The 24,903-nt window shown below is 41.3% G+C and overlaps 2 protein-coding genes across 3 annotated transcripts; one reads left to right on the top strand and one right to left on the bottom strand.

Moving 5' to 3' along the window:
• Positions 1 to 1,245: 1,245 nt before the first annotated feature.
• Positions 1,246 to 20,125, bottom strand: LOC120436361 (interferon-induced protein with tetratricopeptide repeats 5-like). The gene is made up of 6 exons (XM_039607289.1): positions 20,042 to 20,125; positions 6,165 to 6,354; positions 5,892 to 6,083; positions 5,507 to 5,734; positions 3,934 to 3,981; positions 1,246 to 3,263 (listed from the first exon to the last, which is right to left on the bottom strand). Exons 2-6 carry the CDS (start codon positions 6,237 to 6,239, stop codon positions 3,066 to 3,068), a joined length of 741 nt encoding a protein of 246 aa, XP_039463223.1. The 5' UTR covers positions 6,240 to 6,354; positions 20,042 to 20,125; the 3' UTR covers positions 1,246 to 3,065.
• An 845-nt stretch (positions 20,126 to 20,970) lies between these two features.
• LOC120436363 (programmed cell death 1 ligand 1-like) lies at positions 20,971 to 24,846 on the top strand. 2 transcript variants are annotated; one of them, XM_039607294.1, is made up of 3 exons: positions 20,971 to 21,094; positions 23,067 to 23,426; positions 24,632 to 24,846. In XM_039607294.1, exons 1-3 carry the CDS (start codon positions 21,043 to 21,045, stop codon positions 24,805 to 24,807), a joined length of 588 nt encoding a protein of 195 aa, XP_039463228.1. In that variant the 5' UTR covers positions 20,971 to 21,042; the 3' UTR covers positions 24,808 to 24,846. The 2 variants fall into 2 exon arrangements, with proteins under 2 accessions (XP_039463228.1, XP_039463226.1); XM_039607292.1 differs by having other exon boundaries at positions 23,067 to 23,444.
• The last annotated feature ends 57 nt before the right edge of the window (positions 24,847 to 24,903 follow it).

Raw genomic sequence — 24,903 nt, 5'->3', positions numbered from 1 at the left:
ACACATGAACCTAAAGACAGGACAGGAGAAGTGAAACTACATATACTGACATTACATGCAGACTTTCAAAGTACACTATTTAACGTTGAAACCAGGTGAAACAGTAGCAAAGGTTAAAATGCTGTAAAATGCAAGAACAGAAATGTCACAGCAACAATAAAACAACATATTTAATTAATAAAAGTAAGACTAAACAAAGAAATCATGGAGGAAACTTCAGAATATGTACTGTGATCAACATCATATGCTTTATAAGCAGGTGTGATGCAGCAGTGTCCTGAAGGTTTATTTATTTAACATGTTTTAATATTCAGTCTCTTTTCTACAAAACTCAACAAAAAGGAATCAAAGCTGAATGTGGAATATGACTCTCTCTCTCTCACTGCAAACCTGCTGCTGCAGTCTCAGAGACACAAACAAACTGCCTGAGCTCAGCTCCAGACACAAAAAGATAAACTGTCAAGGATTAACATTATTTGTTTAAGTATGTAAAGATTTAGAAATCATTTGAACAATGAAAGACCTAAAAGATCTATGACTCGAGGTATAAACAAAATGGAGGAAAGCTGTAATGAGTATTTTTCACAGGCTGCCAGGAAACAGTTTACTTTTTGCTTTTTCTTACTTTAAACACAGTCATGTGTGAAATCTGTATGAGTGTGGACTGTTTATGCTAATGTGGTTTGAAATGGCATTTTTTTCTTTCACTGATCCGTTGTTAGTTCAAACCAGTGCACAGAAAAGGAAACACATAGTTGCTCTTTACCCTCTTAGGCTGTTGTGTAATCCCATTGACTGTGTGTAAGAAAGCAGACGCTCTCACTCTCTCCTCACTCTTTCTGACAGCAACAAATATGTGAAAGCTCTGACACAAAAACATGAGCTTTGCTGCAGGATTTCTTTTTTATTAATACTTGTATAAAAGTGAGTTGATTGAAAAGTGAATGATTGAATCTGCAGACTAACAGAGCAGAAAAAAATAAATGTGTAAATGTGTAACTGAGTAGCTGAGGATCAGAAAGGAAATGTTTGTGCCTGAATGACTTGTCAGCACCTCATTCAAGCTGGAAAGACTTTGTGTTATTGGCGTGACTCTATTTTTATTTTTGTATGATACCTGATTTATATGGAATATGGCTGAAGTAAACTAAAGCCTAAAATACTTAATTTACAAAAATTTAACATTATATAATTCACATATAAAACTGTGAATTGTAATTTTAAATAGTTTAAAAGCATGTAGAATAGCATATGTAGGCAAGTATATTTCTCCTTTTTTTAATCAAGAAGCAAAGACAAAAAGGGGGGGGGACAGGGCAGGGTCCGGTGGTTGAATCATCCATCCCCACCAATGCCAAAACCAAATCTACGTCCTTCCATATAACAAACATTACAGACACTTTAAAAACACAGAAAATATAATCAAACAACATTTCCGTGAACCTGAAAACTAATCTGAGAATTTATGTTACTCTACATATAAAAGTAATAAATCCATTTGATCCGCTTACTCAAGTTTGAACCCTGTTAGATTCATTTTTTCAGAAATGGTTTTCTTTGTAATGATTTTAATTAAGGTCAGGGCAATATGGCCAACAATATTTATCACAATATATATCACCGGTCCCCAACCCCCGGGCCTCGAACCGGTACCGATCCATGAGTCATTTGGTACTGGTCCGAGAGTTGAGGCTCAGGTGTGAAATGTATGGTTTTCAGGGTTTTTATCGGTTTTCAACGTTATTTTGTTATCGTTTTTATCGTTAACTCGGTTTTCCTGGGTCTTTTCACGTGTGTTATGAATAAATCTTCTTTTTTTCGGTACCGGTACTAGTTTTATTTTGTTGTATTTATCCGCGACACCTTTTGCCGGGCATGAACCGGTCCGTGGCGCGAAAAAGGTTGGGGACAGCTGATATATATGACAATATAATTTATGTGAGACAAAATACTTTACTTCACAACTCCACGACTTTACTAGTGCAAAAACAACAACAACACTTAAACAAGCAGCAGTTCTTTATGTGCGTTAAAGCTATATATAATTTTAAAACTGCAAATTCCTGGCTAACAGTTTAACCAAAAGGAATTTCCAGTGGAAGTGGGCAGACATGTCCTGAGCGTAACCATGTATAATATCCACAGAACTTAAAAAAAGGTTATATTCACATGATACGGTAACATTATGTTGAAGCACAGTATGTATTACTACGCGAGGCTCCAGCCGTAATGCTACAACAATCCATCAAGCGGTGTGGCTTTATAGCTTACCAAAGTCGCACCGAAGGATTTTTGAGCTGACTGATTTTAACTACATAAAACCAGTCTGAGCACAACCAGAATTCATACATAAGGCACACCAGATTATAAGGGGCACTGTCGATTTTTCAGAAAATCAAAGGATTTTAAGAGTGCCTTATTTTCCAAAAAAACACGGTAATAACGGTAACGAAAGCCTGCTTGCATGTTATGCTTTGTTGGGTATCTGATGGACAAAAGCCAAACTATTTCCACATCACTGAAGTTGCAGCATGTTTACAGACCAATTCTGGTTCATCTGTTTCATTCAATGATCCGCTTCATCCCTCTCATTCTCCGTTGGCGCCGCGCTTTTTCCGCCATGTGCGAATGAAAACAAAGGCACTGCCCATGCGCGTTTTACCCATATTCTATCGCGATATTTCATTTTCTTATCGTTGCCTAACATTATACCTGTATTACCATGAGCAGAATGATATGGCCCAGCACTAGTCAGAATTAGTCTTCAGCATAAGCGTGACTTTAATTAATGGAATTCACTAAAAACCATTTTTAAACTCAGTTTTTTCGGGTGCTGGTGACAGAGCTCCACCCAGCACCGCACATGCCTGAAACATCCAATAAAAGTGGCCCTGATGTGTGTAATGCTTCGTTGTTTATAATTTAATACCTATCAGAAAGGTGGGAATGAAAGGCTCCATTTGTTAGACTTGTGCAGACCTTGAAGCACATGGATCAAGTCCACATTCAGCGGGCTGAAGTATGATGCAACAGGAGTGCAGTGATTGTGATTAATCAGAGGATGATCACTGCAGCTCCAGGCGCAGCTCACACAGAGCAGACAGGTACTCTTCATTGTCCTTGTCACAGTTCAGAGCTTTCTCATAAAACTCAGCAGCTTCCTTCCTGTTGCCCTCAGCTCTGGCCACCTGACCCACCAGAGCGAGAGCCTCGCCATCACCTGGATGCTTTGCCAGACGTCTCTCAGCAATCTGCTTCAGTTTCTGCAGGAAAGATGGAGGAACAAAGACAGATGAATTTCTGTGGATTTAAAGTAACCGACTTTCATTTTCAGAGACTTTCTCAGACCAGGATTTAAAAAATATTTAATGTCTAACTGAAGACATATGAGTACAGCAGCTCCCAGCCTTAAACCACAGAACAGGACTGATTCATGCTGGTTGGCAGGTGAGAGAAAGGACAGCTGTGGGAACGATCCAGACCCCACTCCCTCAGTACTGTGTTGAGACGATGTGTGGAAACAGTGTACACTGAGTCTGCTTTATCAGATTACAGCCAGGGTCTATATGAAGGTCATGGAGAGCCAGTCCCTGTTCAGCAGGTGGGGGTTTCTGCTCAAGTACTCAAAATACGCGCAACTAGCCGGACCTTGTTTGTGTTAGTGAATTTTGGCCCTACACAGAGATAAAGGAGTAATCCTTTTATGGACAAACCAAAGATCACATACAAAGTTTTCTGCAAAGGAAGGAGTCTAAAATCATCTTCCACCACCTGGACTGCTGAAAGCTTCCACCTGACAGATTAGCCTCCCTCTGACTTCACGTCCTGCTAATGAAAATGGTCCAGAGGTGCAGCAGACAGGAGACTTGGTCTCAGCACATTTTGACCATAAACCACTGATTAGACTTTAATCACATAAACTTTAGTGCTCACCTTAGCACAGACTTTCTTCTCATATTTCTTCAGTGGTATCAGGAGACCCTGCAGACAGGACACAGCAGGAGGCAGATTAATAACACAGATATAACTGATTGGTCATTAATAACATTCAAGTGTGAGGGTGTATGTTCTGATTGTTTACTGCCATGTGACCCTCTGGATTTGGGCTCATTTAGCCTGAATTGTTATTGTACAACAGGGGTGTCAGACTCATTTTACATGGTGGGCGAGATGCAGCCCACTTTAATCGTAAGTGGGCCGGATCAGTGAAACATATTTAACTGTTTTCCTACATTATGAAAGAAAAGGACCTGTGACAAAGAGGCAAATCTGTAATAGGAGATTTCATTGTTTATTACCTAAATGCTTTGTGTGAATGGCCATAAGGGAGGTTTTTATCAGTACTAAAAACTGTAACACTTATGAAAACACAGTTAAAAGTCCAGAATTTCTGCTTGTGCTTGTTTGTGGTGATCAGCAGATCAAACAAGTTAAGAATTATAAATGGCGTCAAGCACACATTCAGGCCTGTGAGACTCATTTAGGCAACGTCCACACTAGCCCGGATAGATTTGAAAATGGTGCTTTCTTCTGAAAACGCTCTGCGTCCACACTAGCGTTTTCAGTCATTTTCACAGATTGTGCGTCCACAATGAAATGGCCAAAAACACTTATGTTCCTGTACTGTACATGCGTGAAACGCAAGACGATTCGACCTGCCTCATTTCTGTCTGCTGTTTATTTACATTCCAGCTCTTTGAAACATCGTGAAAATGTTGAGGCAAAGCACAAAGTCTTTTAAATGGACTAACAATGAGGTGGAGTTGTTGCTGCGAGAAACACAAAAGCACAAACTTGCAAAAATGAGTGAGAATTAAAGAATTTGAAGAAAAGCCATCTGGAAAAAAGAAAAAAAAAGCTTACAGTGAAGACGGATGACCAAAACAGAGAGAAAAAGATGTGTTTTTAAAAGAAAACGTATTAGTGTGGACATGGTCTTAGACACTCAGACACTGAGTTGTGGTCCATGCTTTAAACATGAGATTTAAGGCATGGATTCTTTTCCATGCCTGGCAGCTTCACCTCCATCATCCATTGTCCAGTGCTTCCATTAAGACGAGCTACTGCAGGGACTTACTTGTTTTTACTCATTTAGTTATGTGGATTTCGGATGTCGATTTTTTTCAACTTAGTGCATACATCTACTGCCTTTTAGCAAAAAGACAGCAGACAGATTTTACTATTTCTGAATCAGGAGAATTCAGGAAGGCGATTAGAGAATGGGAAACCCAGCCCAACCAGCACGCCTCATTTAAGAAAAGGCAGCGTTAGTTTTTAACAACGATCACAGATAATCTAAAAACTCTGTGGAAGCTAAAATGTACGGAGCTGCCATCTTTCACAGCCTTCTTTGGAGCTGATTAAGGGTCAGGGTGCATGCTTTACCATTTTTAAATAAAGGATCTTCATGGACCTGTGCACTTACGATTACATGACCCTGGAAGAATCACATTATCTGTGGCTGCATGAGTAGTAAGCATTTACAATATCCTACATTCAGACCTACATGATTACGAAAGTATTTTCCTACGTAGCGGCTGACATGAGGGTTATCAGGATCAGTTTTCAGTGCTTTCTTCAGCAGACCCTCAGCCTCTTCGTATTTCTTATAGGCTCCAAGCTTCACGGCCAGCATGGACTGCAGAACAGCATCATCGGGGTTGAGCTCCAGGGCAGAGTGAAGCTGTTTGATGGATGGAGGCTCCTCATTTTCCTCTAAGTTTTCTAAAACCCACTGCAGATGAGAAACGCGTTAGTCTACTGTGAACTGCTGAGAACCACACCCAAATTAGTTGCTGGATTTTTTTAGACACTGGTGCATCAGCTGTTTTCTAAAACAATATAAACATAATAAATTAATTAACTGATATCAGACTTATTATAAAACTGACCTCTTCTGTGCGAAAGAGGGCGATGGCGTAGCCGGCATTCCACTCAGTGTCATCAGTCTGTATCTCAAGTGCTTTACGAAAACTGTCAACGGCTTTTAAGTAGTAAGATTTTGACAACTTGAGGTAGGTCCAGGCTTGTTCTCCATACACCTCTGGAAGGAGACTTCCTGATGAACCAGTGGGATACTTCACCTGCAGACAGAGAAGGTTCAGCTGCAGTCAGAGGTTCAGAGGCATGTGATCTATAACATTTGATCTGATTGGTGTACATACCAGTATGTCCTCGACTCTCTGACAGTAGCTTTGTGACTGTGCAAAGTCTCCGTCATGATATTTCAGCCAGGCCATGTCTCCATACGTCACAATGAGCCGCCTCTCACTCTCATCACCGTAACTCTCCCTGATGGTCTCCTCTGATTGGTTTAAAAGTGACAGTGCTTCCTCTTGTTGATCCTGAAGATACCTGAGGACCAACAGGTCATCAACACATGCTTATAATTAAATCACATTTTTCTGGAATCATAATTCAGATGTTTACACCTGTCAGGAAATTCAGGAACACCAGCCTAGTACTCAGCTGTTTCTCTGCATATGTTTCTATTAAAGACAACCAAAGTTTGAAATAATGACGTAATTGTAGGCCTGCCACGATTAGTTGACTAGTCACGATTAGGTGGACTATCAAAGTCGTCGACGACTAATTTAACAGTCAGCACGTCATTTGAAGCTTTGTAAGATCCTGAAAGACGCAGGAATAAGTAGTAGGATTTAAGAGTGTAATAACAGACAGAAAAAAAAAAGATGGAAGCAATGCATCTACAAGGATGCCAGCTGCCATTAAACGCCAAAGAACAAGAAGAAGCTGTCTTCGGCTGTGCCCAATTTTGGGGCCACATCGTTCAGAAGCCGCATTTGTAGGCTGGTTATGTTACAGCGACATGACGAAGGCTGTCCAAATTCGAATACTCCTCCAAATGCGTCCTCCTTTTTCCGCAAATTTGAAGGATGGGTCGGGTGTGTCCTTCGTGGCCCAACCTATCCCAGAATTCATAGCACGGCCCAGCCAATTCCAATTATCAACAATGGCGGAAGCTACTTAGTTTTAATATTACTCTTATTACTCTTTCTGGGTCACAAAATAAACTTTTAACATATTTTCAGGCGAGAATGTAGCTGTGTAAACTTCTTAAAACTGCTCGATTTATCAAGACATCACATTTCAGAAACGTCTTTTACCCACCAGCTCGATAGCTACCTGGGGGTTCAAGGCTCACTAGAGCCAGGGGGAACAGCGAACTCCTGGGACATTGTTTTCAAACCCCCGTGGTCTTTCACTACTCAGGTTAAACATGACATATAAGTCACTTAAATCAGTGGTTCTCAAACTTTTCACAATGAGTACCACCTCAAAAAATAGATAGCTCTTGAAATAACAACCTTATGACCAATGTTCCCTCTAAGCTGTGCACGTGCGCAATTGCGCACTGCTGGCACGGTCTCTGCACACAGAAAATCTGCGTTGCGCACAAAGAAAAAATCTAACCTGAATTGAAATTAAAATTAAAACTTTAACAATTCTGTTTTGCAGTGTTAGTCAGTAAGTGACTGGCTGCTCCCGTATGGGATTAGAACGATGCCACCTTATCCTATAGTCCAGCCAATAATGCGATTCACATTTGTATATATGCAGCCAATCAACGTCGTTGACAGGCTATGACAGCGTCCTTATGTGCCTACACCGGTGTTTTAGCTGGCAAAGCGGCGTGGCTGATGTGGAGTGAAGCCACATTAATGACAACGTGTACAACCATTGGAGATGTGAGCAGGAGAGATGGAACAATTGACGGAAAAAGTGTGGACTTTATACCAGTTTTTAAATTGTGTTGATCGGCCACGTAAAACCAGAGTTATGATAAAAATATCTGCAATGTTTGGTTTTCTTCCTGAATACTATCGTTGTTTATATTTACTGCGGGAAGAAACGGTAAAAACGGCGTTTTATAAGGAAAAAGCTCGAAAGCCTGTGAGCAAAGACGAAACCAAAACACCCCCCACCCTTTCCCATTGGTCGAAAAATGTACCATGTCGACCAATCAAAACATGGCATTTAGTTGTTAAGAAACGGGAGGAAGTTTAGGAGTGACGGCGGTGTTTTGAGATGTGAGAGATTTGCGACGTTTAGCGCAAATGTTGTGTAGTTAGTGTGTAGTGTAGTCAATAGTTTTGTTGTGTGTGTCAGAACAATGAGGCGACTGCTGAATGTTACAGGTGTTACAGCAGTGATACATCTCCTGTTGTCAGGCCTGCAGGTATCAGGCTGTTGCTCTCCTTTATCTCATAGCGGACAGAAATTATCTTTTGGAGTGGCACAAATAATTTCTGTGGCATCAGATTTGATGCAGAACAGCTGATTGTTCTGTAAATAGTTTGAAATGTTTGTTTAAAAAAACGCCTTGGCTGCATTTTTAGGTAAACAGCTGCAAAAAACTTTGTTGTTTGCAAAACTCAGTTACTTTTTTGAAGAAGTAACTATATAATTAATTGCCCAACATTGGTCATTATATACTGTATTTGGCAGACAGAGAGTTACAGACTCTCTCCCAGACCACAGACTCATACTCATAATACAAGTCAGAGCTTTATTTAAAAAAAAAAAAAAAAGAAAGTTGTGTTTTCAAAATTGGAGTTCAAGTTATTTTTACTTCCAATAGTGTTAACATACTACACAGGTCAATGACTAGATTTTTTTTTTTTAACTTTCATTGTAACTGGGCTAAAGCAGTTAATTAAAAGTAGTCTAACAGAAATGTAAATGCTGTAATTTTATTTCATTTTTTTTAATTTTAATTTTAATAAACCATGTAACTTGGATGGATTCGATGCTGGCGTGACCACAGTGCACACGTCTGATGTCGCTCACAGTGGTCCAAAGGATCGCTCAGGGAGTTTGTGTGTTCGCTCAGACACGTAAGTAAGTAAGTAAGTAAAATTTTATTTATATAGCACATTTCTAGATAGAAATCACAAAGTGCTTTACAAGATATAACAGATTAAAAAGACAAAATACAAACAAAGTTAGCAAAAAGCAATTTTAAAAGATGTGTTTTCAGCTGTTTTTAAAAGTAATCAATGAATCAGCGGATCGTAAGTCCTGAGGAAAGGAATTCCAGAGTCTGGCGGCCACAGTAGCAAAAGCTCTATCACCCCTAGTTTTCAGTCTCGTATACGGAGTGACAAGTAGGCCCTGACTACTCGACCTCAGAGACCTACTAGGGGCATAGGGCTGTAAAAGCTCAATAATATAAGGTGGCGCTTGTTGTTGAAGAGCCTTAAAAGTTAAAACCAAAATCTTAAAATGGACTCTAAATTCGACGGGAAGCCAATGTAACTGCATAAGCAACGGTGTTATATGTGAATATTTTGAGGCTTTTGTCAAAAGTCTTGCTGCAGCATTCTGAACGATCTGCAGGCGCTCCAAAGAACCTTTGTTTAGACAAGTAAACAGGGAATTGCAATAGTCCAGTCGTGAAGAGATAAAAGCATGAATAACAATCTCCAGTTCGGTATAGGATATTATAGCGCTCAATTTAGAAATATTTCTTAAATGATAAAAGCAAGACCGAACAAGAGATTTAACATGACTATCTAACGTAAAAGCAGGATCAAGGATAATCCCTAAGTTCCTGACAGATGGTTTTACAAACGTTGAAAGAGGACCAAGAGCATTTATTATACTGGGTATATGTCTATCTGGGGCACATAAGAGGACTTGGTTTTATTTTCATTTAGTTGGAGGAAGTTTTCAGCCATCCAGCCTTTAATGGTTTCCAAGCACACATTTAAAAGCTGCAGCTTAGAAGCCTCTTCCGGTTTAAAAGATATATAGAGTTGGATATCGTCTGCATAACAATGGTAACAGATATCCTCAAAAGGGCTCAAAATGTGCTGGAGAGGAAGTAAATAAACTAGAAACAGTAATGGCCCTAGCACAGAGCCTTGTGGCACACCAAAAGACAGGGACGCAGAAGATGATCTATACTTAGAAACTGCCACAGTAGAATATCGTTCAGAGAGATACGAGGAGAACCATTTCAATGCAGTCCCAGAGACACCGACCCAGTATTTCAGCCTGTTAAGCAAAATATAGTGGTCAACAGTATCAAAGGCCGACGAAGATCCAACATTAAGAGAACAGAACATTTACCTGCATCGCTTTGTAACAAAATGTCATTAGAAACTCTAAGAAGGGCTGTTTCAGTGGAATGAACTTTACGAAAGCCAGATTGAAATTTATCAAAAATACTATATTTATCTAAAACTGCTGTAAGTTGCTTAGCCACAATCTTCTCTAGAATCTTAGCAATTAACGGAATTTTTGAGATCGGTCTATAATTGCTAGTGAGAGATGGGTCCAGCATAGGCTTTTTAACAAGGGATGTATAACAGCAGTTTTAAAATAGGCAGGGACTATGCCCGAGGCCAAGGAGGTATCAATTATAGTAAGAATACAGGGACCAGTAGAGTAAAAGACATTTTGAATAATGATGCGGGTAAAAATCAAGAGAGCAAGAGGATAATTTTGTTGCACTAACTATTTTTCCCAGCTCTGGTAGTGAGACAGGTGAAAAACCTTCTAAAACAACAGGCCGAGCTGGCGTGGGAACTGACAGCGCAGACGCTGAAAAAGACAGGTTTTTCCTTATGTTGCTAATTTTTTCTAAAAAGAAAGCAAGAAAAGTTTCACAATCTTCGACGGAAGAAATAATAGCAGCAGGTGGAGCAGGAGTAATAATATTAGTAATAGTATCAAATAAAACTTTAGGATTACCTCTGCTCTTTGCAACCAACTGAGAAAAGTAAGCAGCCCTCGCAACTCTAATAGCATTGTTAAAAGAGGCTAAAAGATCCTTTAAATAAAGGAGATGAACATTTAAGTGGGTTTTCCTCCCACTTAAATGTGAAACATTAGAGGGAACATTGGTCCCCAGATCACACAAAATGGATTAATAGACTCTACAATTAAATATGTTTTTTAAAAAGAGCTTCAAGCATTTGCTGACCTTGTCCAAAAACAAAATTTTCTGTTCCACACAGAAGTATGGTGAAATGAGGCAGAGTCAAACATGAACAAGTGTACAAATATGAACAGTCTGAAGTCAATGAGATATTCATTTTCATCCAGTTGTCCAGTTCAAGTTAGTGAGGGTGATGGAGGAACCTATACAATCCCCCATAACTGGGGCACAATTTTGTTTAACTGCAGCTTTAAAAAGAGTAAAGGGGTGAAAAGGTTCAGCAAAACCTTCAGCAGGCTCCATGGATCAATTATTGTATTGCTATTATTGTGTCACACTACAGTGAAGAATGAAAAAAGAACTGGGCACTTAGAAAGTTGTAGTTCACTTCAACAGCCTTCACTTATTAGGCAAATGTGAACCACAACACTCAAGAGACAGAAGTCCTGTGGGGGTTGTGTCAAAGGGCATCTAGCATGAAAAAAAAGTGGAAGTTTCCACTGTGGTGAAATAGTGAGCAGCTGAAAGTAACTGTGACGGCAGAAGGTTTGTGTTGCTGAGCAGTGAGATAAGAACTAAAGGGAAATAACACTCAGGTTTGAGTTGGAAAAGACATCAGAGGGGCAAATTGGGGTGATCAACCACAGGTGCGTTTGATGCTGATGCAGAACTGTGGAGAGGTAAAGGTGGAAGAGCCAAAGACAAAGAACAAAGGAGGAACACGAAGAAAGGAAAGTGATGAAAACAGACAACAGACAAGTGAAACTGTATAAACGCCCGTCCTCACTTTCCTCCCTCAGGTCTGTTAGGGACACGACCCTGACCTAGAATAGAAAAGAATAGAATAGAATAGAATAGAATAGCATAGAATAGAATAGAATAGAATAGAATAGAATAGAATAGAATAATCCTTTAATTGTCCCACAAGGGGAAATTTGGTTGTAACAGCAGCCAGAAAGACACATATACAACAAACAGTACACAGGACACAGAACAGAAACATACACAATTTTTTTTCTTACATATTCACATCAAGAACAATGGTTACTATAAACAGGGTACTATACCATTATTAAATTAAATAAAATTAACAACAGAAAAGAGGCAAACCAGGTTGTAGTGCGAATCGGTTAATTAACTTATTGCAGTTACAGCGCTGATGTAAACATCTATGATTGTTGGGAGCAGTTCTGATTGTACAGTCTGACAGCTGCAGGGAGGAAGGACCTGCGGAAACGCTCCTTCATGCATCTAGGATGCAGCAGTCTGTCACTGAAGCAGCTCTGCAGTTCAGCAACATTTACATGCATGGGGTGGGAGACTCTGTCCATCAGAGATGTTATTTTGGCCAGAGTCCTTCTGTCTCCCACCACCTGCGCTGGGTCCGGAGTGCATCCCAGAACAGAGCTGGCCTTCCTGATGAGTTTATCCAACCTCTTCCTCTCAGCTGCCGATAAACTGCTGCTCCAACATACAACACTGTAAAAAATGACAGATGCCACCACAGAGTCATAGAAGGTCTTTAAAAGCGCTCCCTGTACTCCAAATGACCTCAGCCGCCTCAGCAGGTAGAGTCTGCTCTGACCCTTCCTGTAAAGAGCCTCAGTGTTGTGGCTCCAGTCCAATTTATTATTCAGGTGAACACCCAGGTACCTATAAGAGTCCACTATCTCAATGTCCACTCCCTGGATGTTCACCGGTGTCAGTGTGGTGGGTCTGCGTCTCCGGAAGTCCACCACCAACTCCTTGGTTTTCCCGGCGTTGATCAGCAGGTGGTTCTGCTGACACCAGTCTACAAAGTCCAGAGTCCACTGTCTGTACTCTGAGTCGTCCTCACCTGTGATGAGGCCGACTATGGCAGAGTCGTCAGAGAACTTCTGTAGGAGGCAGTGTGGGGAGTTGATGGAGAAGTCTGCAGTGTAGAGGGTGAAGAGGAACGGTGCCAGCACAGTTCCCTGTGGGGCCCCCGTACTGCAGACCAGTGTATCAGAGACACAGCCCTGTGACCTCACATACTGTGGACGTTCTGTGAGGTAGTCCAGTATCCACTGGGACATGTGGTGGTCCACTCCCGATAGCTCCAGCTTGTCTCTCAGAAGTCGTGGCTGGATGGTGTTGAAAGCACTGGAGAAATCAAAGAACATGATCCTCACAGTGCTTCCAGGCTTCTCCAGGTGAGTCAGAGCTCGGTGCAGGAGGTAGATGATGGCGTCCTCCACCCCAATGCCAGGCTGGTAAGCAAACTGCAGCGGATCCAATGAAGACCTCACCAGGGGGCGCAGATGGTTTAGAACCAACCTCTCGAGGGTCTTCATCAGATGGGATGTCAGGGCTACTGGCCTGTAGCTGCTGAGGTCCTTGGGATGGGAGGTCTTTGGTACCAGTACCACACAGGAGGTCTTCCACAGCTGTGGTACTTTCCCCAGTGACAGGCTCAGGTTGAACAGATAACCTAGGATGCCACACAGTTCATCTGCGCAGCATCTCAGGAGCCTGGAGCTGATGCCATCTGGACCTGCAGCCTTCCGCACCTTGATCTTGCGAAGCTCATTCCTCACTTGAAGTGCTGAGATAGAAACAATGGATTTTGGGGGAGGGGTGTGTATGTTGGAGTCCACAGAAGCCGGGGGTGGGTGTGATGACTGGGAGCTGGGAGGTGTGAAGCTGAGAGGTGTGAAGTCCTGAGATGAAGGACAGGCAGTCCTTGAAGATGAAGGAGATTGCAGCAGGGGGGACGATGCTGTGGGAGGGGTGGGTGGTTGATCAAACCTATTAAAATATTTATTTAGGTCATTCACCCACCCCAAGTCTCCTGCAGCCTGGGGGGTTGTTTTTGTCCTGAGATTGTCTTCAGGCTGTTCCAAACCCCTCTGATGTTGTCCTGTTGCAGCTGCTCTTCCATCTTCCTCCTGTAGTTTTCCTTTCCCTGCCTTATCTTCCATTTCAGCTTCTTCTGAGCAACTCTCAGCTCCTGTTTGTCTCCAGATCTAAAGACTCTCTTCTTCTCATTGAGGAGAGCCTTAATTTCTGGATTTATCCATGGCTTGTTGTTAGAAAAACACCGTACCTTTTTGATGGGTACGGTGTTGTCCACACAGAACTTCATGTAATCCGTAATGCAGTCTGTGATGCTGTTGAGGTCATCCTCCAGGGGGCTGCAGAGGTTGTCCCACACAGTAGAACAGAAACAGTCCCTCAGGGCCTCTTCAGTCTCTGCCGACCATTTCCTTACTGTGCGTTTCACTACTGGTTCTCTGTGTACTGGGGTTTATACACAGGCTGGAGATGAACCAGGTTGTGATCTGAGCCCCCCAGGGGAGGGAGAGGTGATGAGCTGTATGCCTCCTTGGTGTTGGCATACAATAAGTCCAATGTTTTATTGTCTCTGGTGTAGCAGGTAACATACTGGGTGAAGGTGGGGAAAGCGGAGGACAGGGAGATGTGATTAAAGTCCCCAGAGATCAGGAAAAGGGCCTGAGGGTGCTGTGTTTGGAGTCTGCTGGTTACAGTGTGCAGGACCTCACAGGCTGCTGCAGCATTAGCAGAGGGCGGGACATACACAGCTATCATAATCACGTGTGTAAACTCTCGCGGTAGATAGTACGGTCTCATGCTAACTGCTAGCAGCTCAATGTCCTTACAGCATACCGTCTCTTTGATCGATAAATGCCAAGAGTTACACCATCTATCGTTCACAAACACAGCCAGACCCCCTCCTCTCTTCTTACCACTCTCTGTTGTTCTGTCGGCCCGGATCAGATGAAAACCATCCATGTTTATGTGTGAGTCTGGAGTTAGCGCAGTTAGCCACGACTCTGTGAAGCACATCAGGCTGCACTCCCTGTAGCTCCTCTGATGTCACCTCTCAGTGGCATCACAGCCAAACCGAGAAGGCACCATCAGTTACAAAAGCATCGGCACTGTTCTTCCTCATTTTTAGATAAAGCTACAGGTGGTTAAAAAAAAATAAAACACAACAAGATCCATCATCCTCCTCCTGAGGAATTTCTATTTTTCATATTTTGTGCCATTTTTAAAAATACAGCAAGCCCAACACTGGGAATAAGACCTGAGCCATCAGGACAGCATCCATGAATAATCAGGAAGATGTTACTCCAAGATGAGGTGACAGAGTGACTCTGACAGCTGGAGACAGAAGATGAGACCAAACAGGAGCATCCAAAATCATGCAGTCTACCACTGACACCCAGGCAGAGGACAAAACATGAAGAAATCCTACCAGTGCCTAGAAAAGGGCCATCTTAAAGCACAGCACAGAGGCCCTGAGCAGCAGATCTATAGATGCCAACGTGACCCTGCTGCCTTTGCTCAAAAGCAGCTCGAATTCCTGTAAAAAGCCTGAGATGAGTGACATCATCTAAACTGTATGTCATATTCCTAATGTTTTGCAGTTTTTATATCATATCATGTTCATCACTGTGAGCAGCTTTGTCTTTGTGTTTTTCTTACTATAGAGCATTAAATAAGTGTGATCTCACTTTGGCTTAAACACTACTTTCCTTTGAACCTCCCACACTTTGTGCCCCCTCTGATTCATGTAAAAGCTTAATGCTTCCTATATTCCCTCCACTGTCTACAGCCTCCTGTCAGAGATGAACACTCTCCAAGTCCTCCAGCTCCTCCTAATTTTTCCGTCCACATGTGAATGAAAGAGCATGTTTACATTGTTATTATTTAATGGGTTTTCTGTGGAAAAGGGTTCATGTTTTTTAAATGGTAATGTTACATTTAAAAAACATGCTCAGGTCTAGATCCCAACAACTTTAATAATTTTCGCCCTATCTCCAATCTACCATTCCTTTCAAAAATTCTGGAAAAAATTGTTGCTTCACAAATCCATCTACACCTAACTGATAATAACCTTTACGAACAGTTCCAGTCTGGTTTCCGTCCTCTGCATAGCACCAAAACTGCTCTTATAAAAATAACAAACGATCTTCTTATGGCAGCTGATTCTGGTCTCCTCTCCATACTTATTCTCCTTGATCTGAGTGCAGCCTTTGGCACCATCTCTCACCCCATTCTTCTTAGCAGATTAGCTTCTATTGGCCTCTCTCATACTCCATTAGCCTGGTTTAAATCATACCTGTCTGACCGCACTCAGTTCATTCAGTTAAAATCCTTCACTTCTCAGCCTTCTTCTCTATCTACTGGGGTGCCCCAGGGATCTGTCCTCGGGCCCCTCCTTTTCATCATTTACCTTCTTCCACTCGGACACATTTTTCGTAAATATAACATTCAGTTCCACTGCTATGCCGATGACACCCAGCTTTACCTCTCTACCAAACCCGATTCTACTCTTCCTCCACCCTCCCTCACCCTCTGCTTGGCTGAACTCAATTCCTGGTTCTCCTCCAACTTCCTTAAACTCAACAGCAATAAATCAGAACTTCTCCTGGTCGGCACTAAACGATTACTATCCAGAATTAACGATTTCTCTCTCATTATCAATAACTCATTGGTCCCTATCTCTCCCTCTGTGAAAAGCTTGGGTGTCATTCTCGATAGCACATTATCCTTTAATTCACATATCAATAATGTCACATGTGCAGCATATTTTCAACTCCGTAACATTAATCGCATCCGCCCTTTCCTCACTCCTCATGCCACTGCCATTCTCGTCCATAATCTTGTCATCTCTCGGCTTGATTACTGTAATTCATTATTATTTGGTCTCACACAAAAATCTATTAACAAGCTCCAACGTGTCCAGAACTCTGTTGCTCGTATTATTACTAGGACTTCTTCTACCCACCACATCTCCCCAATCCTGAAGCAGCTACACTGGCTCCCGGTTAAATTTCGCATCCATTTTAAAATAATCCTTTATACATTTAAGGCTATTCATTCTCTCTCTCCACCATACCGCTCCGCTTTAGTACAGATGAACTTCCCATCCCGGTGCCTCAGATATTCATCTTCTCTTTCTCTCTCTGTTCCTTCCGCTCGTCTGATTACAATGGGGGGCAGGGCTTTTAGTTGCTCTGCCCCTCAGCTTTGGAATTCCTTACCCCCTGACCTCAGAAATATTAGTTCATTCCCTCTTTTTAAGTCCACTCTCAAAACTCATCTGTTTAAAATTGCTTATGTCTAAACCTCTGTAACTTTGATCTGTTATTCTTATTTCTGTGTATATTTCCAGTTTTTGTGTTTTTATTCATTGTACAGTGTCCTTGGGTGCTTTGAAAGGCGCTATTTTTTAAATAAAATGTATTATTATTATTATTATTATGATTTGTACATTTCAGTTGGTTACCAGTGGATCCACATGTTTCTGTGCTGCAGAGAAATCGTGCAGTATGTGCTGCTAACATGATAATATGAGACAGTGACTCACAGGCAATCAGAGGAATGTGGGGTTTTTAATTTTAGGCACACTGACTCTTTGATGTTGCCAAGGTTTTTATTTATTTATTTATTTCTACTTTAACTTTCCTTCACTAGAAAATGTTGTTACAATAACCTTCATTTTTATTTGAAGTTTAATTTTTATTGTGTACTTAAAGCAACAGCTTGATAAAGTTAATATTGTTACAAAAAGGCTTTTGTTTGGAATGTTTTACAGCATAGTAACAATGGATTCATTAAAGTGATTTCCTCTGACACAGTGAGGCCCGTGACCTCAAACTATTTAAAGTATTTTTCTCGTCAGTGCTTTGCCACTTTCCTCGAAAAATAACAGCTGTGGGGGGTTTCTTCCCTTTCTAGTCGGCCTACTGTTAATATAGATTCACTCTCTGGTCACAGCTAATGTTATCTGATTTGCATTTGGATTGTGCTCACACATTTGCATTTGTGGGCAGAATTTGAAGATTTCTAAGCAAAGACACACACAAGCTGTGTGTGTGTGTGTGTGTGTGTGTGTGTGTGTGTATTTTCAGCAGCAACAGTTAGCTGATACTATTTTGTTTTTTAATTCTCTACAGCACACATCCAATAATATCATTATAGTCTCCTTTTAGCCACACAGACAAAACCTGATTTAGTGACAGCCCTAAATCACAGATACTCAGTGCTCATGATTGTTTTAGTTTGCATCATCACTTTAACTTTTCCTCAGGTGAGACATTTAAATTTAAGTATTTTTCTCGTCAGTGCTTTGCCAACTTCCCCGAAAAATAACAGCTGTGGGGGGTTTCTTCCCTTTCTAGTCGGCCTACTGTTAATATAGATTCACTCTGTGGTCACAGCTAATGTTATCTGATTTGGATTTGGATTGTGGTCACACATTTGCATTTGTGGGCAGATTTTGGAGATTTCTAAGCAAAGGCACACACAAGCTGTGTGTGTGTGTGTGTGTGTGTGTGTGTGTACTTTCAGCTGCAAGCAGTGCATCAGTGGTAGATGGATAATTAATTTACTAAAAAGAGACAACAGTTAGCTGATACTATTTATGTTTTTAATTCTCTACAGCACACATCCAATAATATCATTATAGTCTCCTTTTAGCCACACAGACAAAACCAGGTTTAGTGACAGCCCTAAATCACACCTGCATGTGAGGTTGCCAGAGTTCCCAGGGGGAACCCGTGCAGGCACAGAGAGGATATGCAAACTGCACATGCAAAGACCTCAGCTAGTGGGTTCAAACCCAGGACCTTCCTTCTGTTTGACAACAGACTAACCACTCCACCACCAAGCCACCTCAAACATCCTTTAAACTTTTCTACTGGCAGATTTCCAAAATCTTCCCAAAGTTTTACTTAAATGAGGTTTGGGATTATTGAAAAACTGGACTGTGCCAGTGTGCTGGTTGTAGGTAGTGAATATGAGCCTGTCCAGAATGATGCACTAACCAACAACACTAATCCAACTTTAATTTGGGGCGTGCAGTATTTCTGGATTCTTTTCTTTTCTTTTTCTTTTAGTCCAAGACGAGAAAGAAGTGGAGGTTGGAGAGGATGCAACTCTTGATTGTCAGGGTCCCCATGAAGGCAACATCTTACGGGTAGCATGGACCAAGAGTGACCTGAAAGCAGACGATTACGTCTTTTTCTTCCGGGAAGATCGTCTTTACAAAACATACCAGCATGAATCTTTCAAAGGTCGAGTGGAGCTGGAAGACCCAAACATGAAAAGTGGAAAAATGTCCATCATTCTGCAGAACACCACCGTTAACGACACTGGAACATATGAGTGCCACATCTCGTATCAAACAGATCACAGCCAGAGATCTGAGATGAAGCAGGAAACCAAGCTGAAAGTTACACCTGCAGGTGAGGTGAAGCCTCGAGTGTGTCCTCTGTATCAGTTTGTCCCTCGATGAGCAAGACTAGTCGGTTAAATCAAGAGTAAGAATTCACCCATCCTGCTTTCATCCATTTTATTAGTCATGTCCTTGCTTCAGGTATATATTGTTATGATTATAAATTTATTGAACTGGTTTATTAGTAAAATATCAATTTCCAACAATGCCAAGATACATGCATCTATCCACTTTCCTCCTGTTCTGCTACTACTGTGTGAATCACAGCTAAGCAGACAGACAGCTCTTTGACCAGTGACAGGTGTGTTGTCTACTTTATTAAGACAGCCCTTCAAAATGCAAGCAGAGTAAAACTAACAGACATCAGCAAACATATACTTCAGTCTCAGGGTCGACGCACTTGTGGTATCAATTTCAATATCCTACGTCACCTGACAGGATTTTTTTTTTTGAAAATGTAACCTCTGACCTTGAGGTTGATATCTCTGAGATTTATACTTGTCTGAGATTTTTAGTAGCTACACCTATGGTATCAGCTATAGTACCGAGGAGACTTCCTTCTCAAGTTAGTGCATTCACAAAGTTGTCAGAAAACTTGACCTCTGACCTTGCCCTTGAGGTCAAGGTCACTGACATTCAAACGTATCATAGATTTTTAGTATCTGCACCTATGGTATTGATTTTTAATTCCACTTCCTTCTCAAGTTATCACATTCACAAACTTGAGTGTCCACAACAATCCCCCATGAACATTTTACAGCTGAGTGATAAAAATTAAACAAGGTGCAATGAGACCTGAAGTTACATAGTAGCCTGTTTCTTAAAATTAACTTCCATAAAAATCACAATTGTTTGTGAAGTACCAAAAAATAATAATTGCTAATACGTCAACTGTTCAAAATACTCACGGGCAGTGTTTTCCACAAAGTCATAAATAAGGATGGAGCTGGGTTCATTCATGACTCTTCAACCATCACGAGCGCACATGTGAGAAGTATTTCCTGCTTCTGACTCTGCTAAGCCCTGATTGGTTATCGCAGTGCAACCTATGAACAGACAAAGCAATAGTGCCACCTGCTGGTGAGATTTAAACCCAGCACACTTCCACTCATCAAATTCAAGGTCAAGGTTGGGGTTGAGTTTATCCCAGAGGGCTAGAGACAGGTACACCCTGGACACAAAACCACCAACACCAGTTTAGACTCACCAGTTAACATAACCTGTACATGTTTTCAACTGTCGGAGGAAGCTGCCAAGAACCCACGGCCCCAGCCGGCTGGCCACCACTGTGTTACCCTGAGTGCTTTAAAACAAGTGTTACACTGAAAGTAATGACAGCGAGAGTGAAAGAGAGAAGCTGACAGAGTCAGGATCGTCAGAGCTTTACAGTCACTTTGTGGTCACTCTGACAATCCGTGTGTGGCAGACTACATACAGAACATCATTAAACCAGTTCAGGCCACAGTAGATTCATTTATTTGAGTGTTGATGAGGTTTTCAGTGAGAATCAGGAAACAGGTTCACAGTGAAGCTGGTTCCTGTTCTGTTCTTCACTCATCAACTACCTGACATACCTGACACCTCACATCTGGGTCAGGGGTGGTATTATCAAGATGTTACGATAGCTAAGGTGGCAAGCAGGTGACACTGCTGAGATGTCAGGTTGTTTCAAACTCGGTACATTTCAGACATACATGCTTCCAACCTTTCACTGTTTCACAAATCCTCGCGTTGCCCATCACCAGTTCTGCTGGTTTTATTAAATTTGATTAAAACTTGCGTCATTAAAAAGTAAAATCTACCCTTCGTGTGGAGGAGGAGAAGGAGGAGAGGGGGGGCATGTGACCCCGCCCCTCCTTCGGCCAACAGAGTTTTGCCGTAAAACAAAATCTGTACTCTGTGGTCGCAGATGGAGTCTCTAGGAGTTGTGTTACTTTTGACCGTAATTCCTGGGCAGACAGGTGAGTGAGAAAGAGCACAATTTACACGAACTAAAAAATAAATAAAAGTTATCAGCAAACGTGTTAAAAACAGTCAGGGTCTTCCGACGCTTAACCGTGGCGTACATGTTTTCGGAAACGCGCATACACAGGAGAGCTGAGGACGGCGACCGTTTTAAGTGCTCGTTAAACTTCTCCGTGTTGTGAGAAAGAGTTTATGTTTAACGATTGTTTCCTGCTAACTCTTTATCGATCATAATGGAGCAAAATAAAAAAAAATTTCCGATGGAAAGAATGAAAATGGGGAGGGACCGAAACTTATCTCTGTAAATGATGTACGCGCTAACATGTCCCACCATTTAGAAAAACAGAGGGGTCTCATTCAACACAGATGCTCTCACAACCCGATTCCCGACGTCGGTTTTGAATAAATGTTTTTTTAGTTAAATTATGTATGCTGTATGCATTTTGTTTGTAACGTGAAAAAACAAAGAGAGGAGGAGGGAAATATCTCACACACACAGAGTCCCAGCACAGAGATCAAAGGTCACTGGCAGAGGCATTACAGAGAGGCAAAGAGTAACCTCACACAGTGGTGAAACTGATGTAACAAAGTGTGAACAACTGAAAAATGTTTGAAATTGAATTTTTTGAATTATACGCATTTGTCTAAATAAATCCATTCTCCTGTGACTTTATTCTGTTATGGTAAATCTTAATGAGATAATTTAACTAGACATGAAATGTAAACAGAGACAGTTTCTTCTCCTCATGGTGAGCCTGGGGAGGTGGATTAACCCTGAGCTGGTTAAGTACTTGCAAAACAGTTTCATAGGATTTATGAGCTGTGATGGTGGCTCGAGGCAGGCCAAATAATGCTAGCTATTAAACTCCTCTGGTGAAGGAATTAAAATCACTATAAATATCACAATTAAAATCACAATAAATAAAGCAAGGTGACATAAAATGTAACAAAACCCCTACCGGAGTACAATATTTTAGTAATCAAGTGGCCTTTTAAATGCATCCCTTTGAGAGGCTAAAAACTACATTTTACTTGGTGGTTGAACACCTCTTTTCTTTCCGTCATGGACCAGTTGCACAATTTTGCTGAACTTGATCTAGACAGGCAGCGAGAGAGCCTGAAGGCAACAAATGAAATCACTGCAAACTGTACAGTGGAGTACCAGGACCATATTAAGAAAAATATATATTCCTTTTCATTCTGAGAATAAAGTGAAATTTAGAGATTAAACTCTACATCCCATTTTGAGAATAAAGTTGAGAGATGAAAGTTGTCATTTCAAATCAAACAACTGCCACTGCTGCTCTGCTCTCTACAAAATGCCTTCTGTAGATGAATTTGTGAAACAAGAGTTGTTTGACTCTAAACAACAACTTTAATCTCCACATTTTTTACTTCATCCTTTAAACAAATAATGTGGCCCTAATACTCCTTTGTAGAACTGCAGTGTGTATATCTGAAGAAAATGCTTTACTGTGACGTCACCAGAAATGTATACAGAAACGTGAAAAAGTCCCAGCACAGAGATCAAAGGTCACTGCCAGAGGCATTACAGAGAGGCAAAGAGTAACCTCACACAGTGGTGAAACTGATGTTTCAATCATTAGCCATGTCGGCTCTTCACCATGTTAATTTGAACGTTATTATTGCTTATTGAATAAGAAATAATTACTCTTCGCCAGTCTTGACCGAGGTGCTTAAATCCTGACTTTTAATACTACTTTAAAGAGATTTAATCCAAAAATCAAAGATGCATGCATTTAATTTCTTTACCACAATAAAGGTAGATAAATAAATATATTTCTTGTGTTCAGTAAAGATATTTATGTTCTAAGACACAGCTCTGGTTGGAAGAAACTGGATTTTTAGTGCCATACAAGTTTTTTTTTTTTTTTTAAGAAGAAGGGCCTCACACAATACTAACATTCTTCATGCTTTCTCTGGATTGTGTTTTCCTCCTTCCTTCAGGTCAAGATGAGGTTCAAGTGGAGGCTGGAGTTGATGCAACTCTTGACTGCCAGGGTCCCACTGAAGGGACTGTCACAGTGTTAGCGTGGAACAAGAGGGGCATGAAATCGGATGATTATGTCTTCTTCTACCGGGAAGATCGTCCTTACAAAGCCTACCAGCATCCCTCTTTCAAAGGTCGAGTGGAGCTGGGAGATCCACAATTGAAAGGTGGAAATATGTCCATCATTCTGCACAACACCACCGATAACGACACTGGGACATATGAGTGCCACATCTCATATCAGAGTGGCTCAGGACGCGACAAGAGAGTGACCCCTGAGATCAAGCACGAGACCAGGCTGACAGTTGTTCCTGCAGGTGACTCTGAAGCCTCGAGTGTGTCCTCTTTACGTTTTTGTATCTTGATGAAGAAGAATTAGTGGGTTAAGTCAGACCTAAGGCCCCAGTCGTCCATCTTTTTCCACTTACTGATATCTTTGCTGCAGGTATATCTGCTAATACAGAGTACTGATCCAGTACCAGGCTTTAATAAGCCTCACTGTGAGCAAGAAGCTTGGAATCTTTCTTTGTGTGAGACATCAGACTGAACTTAACCGCTGCTTTCAAAAGGATGGAAAATAAAATACAGTGGTCCCTCGTTTATCGCGGGAGTTACATTCTAAAAATAACCCACGATAGGTGAAATCCACGAAGTAGCCAACTTTATTTTTTACAATTATTATAGATGTCTCTTGTTTAAACACTCTCAAAGTTCAAATCTTCGTAGAAAAGTAAGTCCAGTATTATAGAATGAAAACAAAGATCAAACCCTGTTTTCAGGTCCAGAACATAGGAATAGAGCAGCTGTGAGAGAATTCAACATTAATGAATCAATGGTACGGAAGTGGAGGAAGCAAGAAGAATGAGTTGAGTAAAGTTTGACTTATCTGTTTTGTTTTGTTTCGCTTAATGCGCCTTATAATCAGAAAAATACGGTAACTTCTACCTTCCTTTAGCATGTCCAGAAGTCCAACTTTTTGTGCGATGGTTAGTATCTTCCTCTGCCTTTTGGGTGCTACCGCAGGTGCCTTTGATGGTGCAAAACGTTTCGTCGATATTGTTGTGTTTGTTGGGGAGAAAACTTACAAACATGCAGTACAGCACTTCAGAGTCACACTGTCAGTGATCGAAGATTTATGTAAATTTGACAAGCTGAACGCATTCTGTACTGTACAGGAGACGTGGCATGGAGGAGATTGGTTGACAACTGACAATGGTCTACAACCTATCAGGACGCAGAACACAATGCGCTGTAAAAATAAATAAATAAAAAAAGCATGCAAACTTGTACAGAAAAAATCTGCTAAACAGCGAGGCAGCGAAAGGTGAACCGCGTTATAGCAAGGGACCACTGTACACCCAATAAACTTCTAGACTTTGTAGAAAGCAGCTGGTCTGAGTGATGTGATCAGAGTGCAGTAGATAATGTCTGACAGCAGCTTGAAGAGGAAATGGATTCTGTTCTGTTCTTCACTCATCACCTACCTGACAGCTGACACCTCACACCTGTTTCTCACCTGCAGGTCAGACAGGAGGACAAAAGAAGAATGAAGACAACAAAGATGGAGGAAAGGAAGACACAGGGAAGGAGGATGGATCTGTTGGACTGATAGTTGGTCTGGTAGTTTCTTCTGTGTTTCTGGTTGCTGCTGCTGCTGGTTTTTTGATCTACATGAAACTTCAAGCTTATCCGTGTTAGAATTCATACCAGCCTTCTGGTGAACTGCAGCAAGTTTAAAACACTGCTATTCCAAGCTTGATGTTTTTCACGCGGCATGGGTCAAGACATTATCTG

The sequence above is a fragment of the Oreochromis aureus genome, linkage group 3 (assembly GCF_013358895.1).
Source record: "Oreochromis aureus strain Israel breed Guangdong linkage group 3, ZZ_aureus, whole genome shotgun sequence".
In the NCBI taxonomy this organism is placed as follows: Eukaryota; Metazoa; Chordata; class Actinopteri; order Cichliformes; family Cichlidae; genus Oreochromis; species Oreochromis aureus.
The sequence above is the reverse complement of the archived record's forward strand: the minus strand, read 5'-3'. Positions and strand labels throughout refer to the sequence as shown.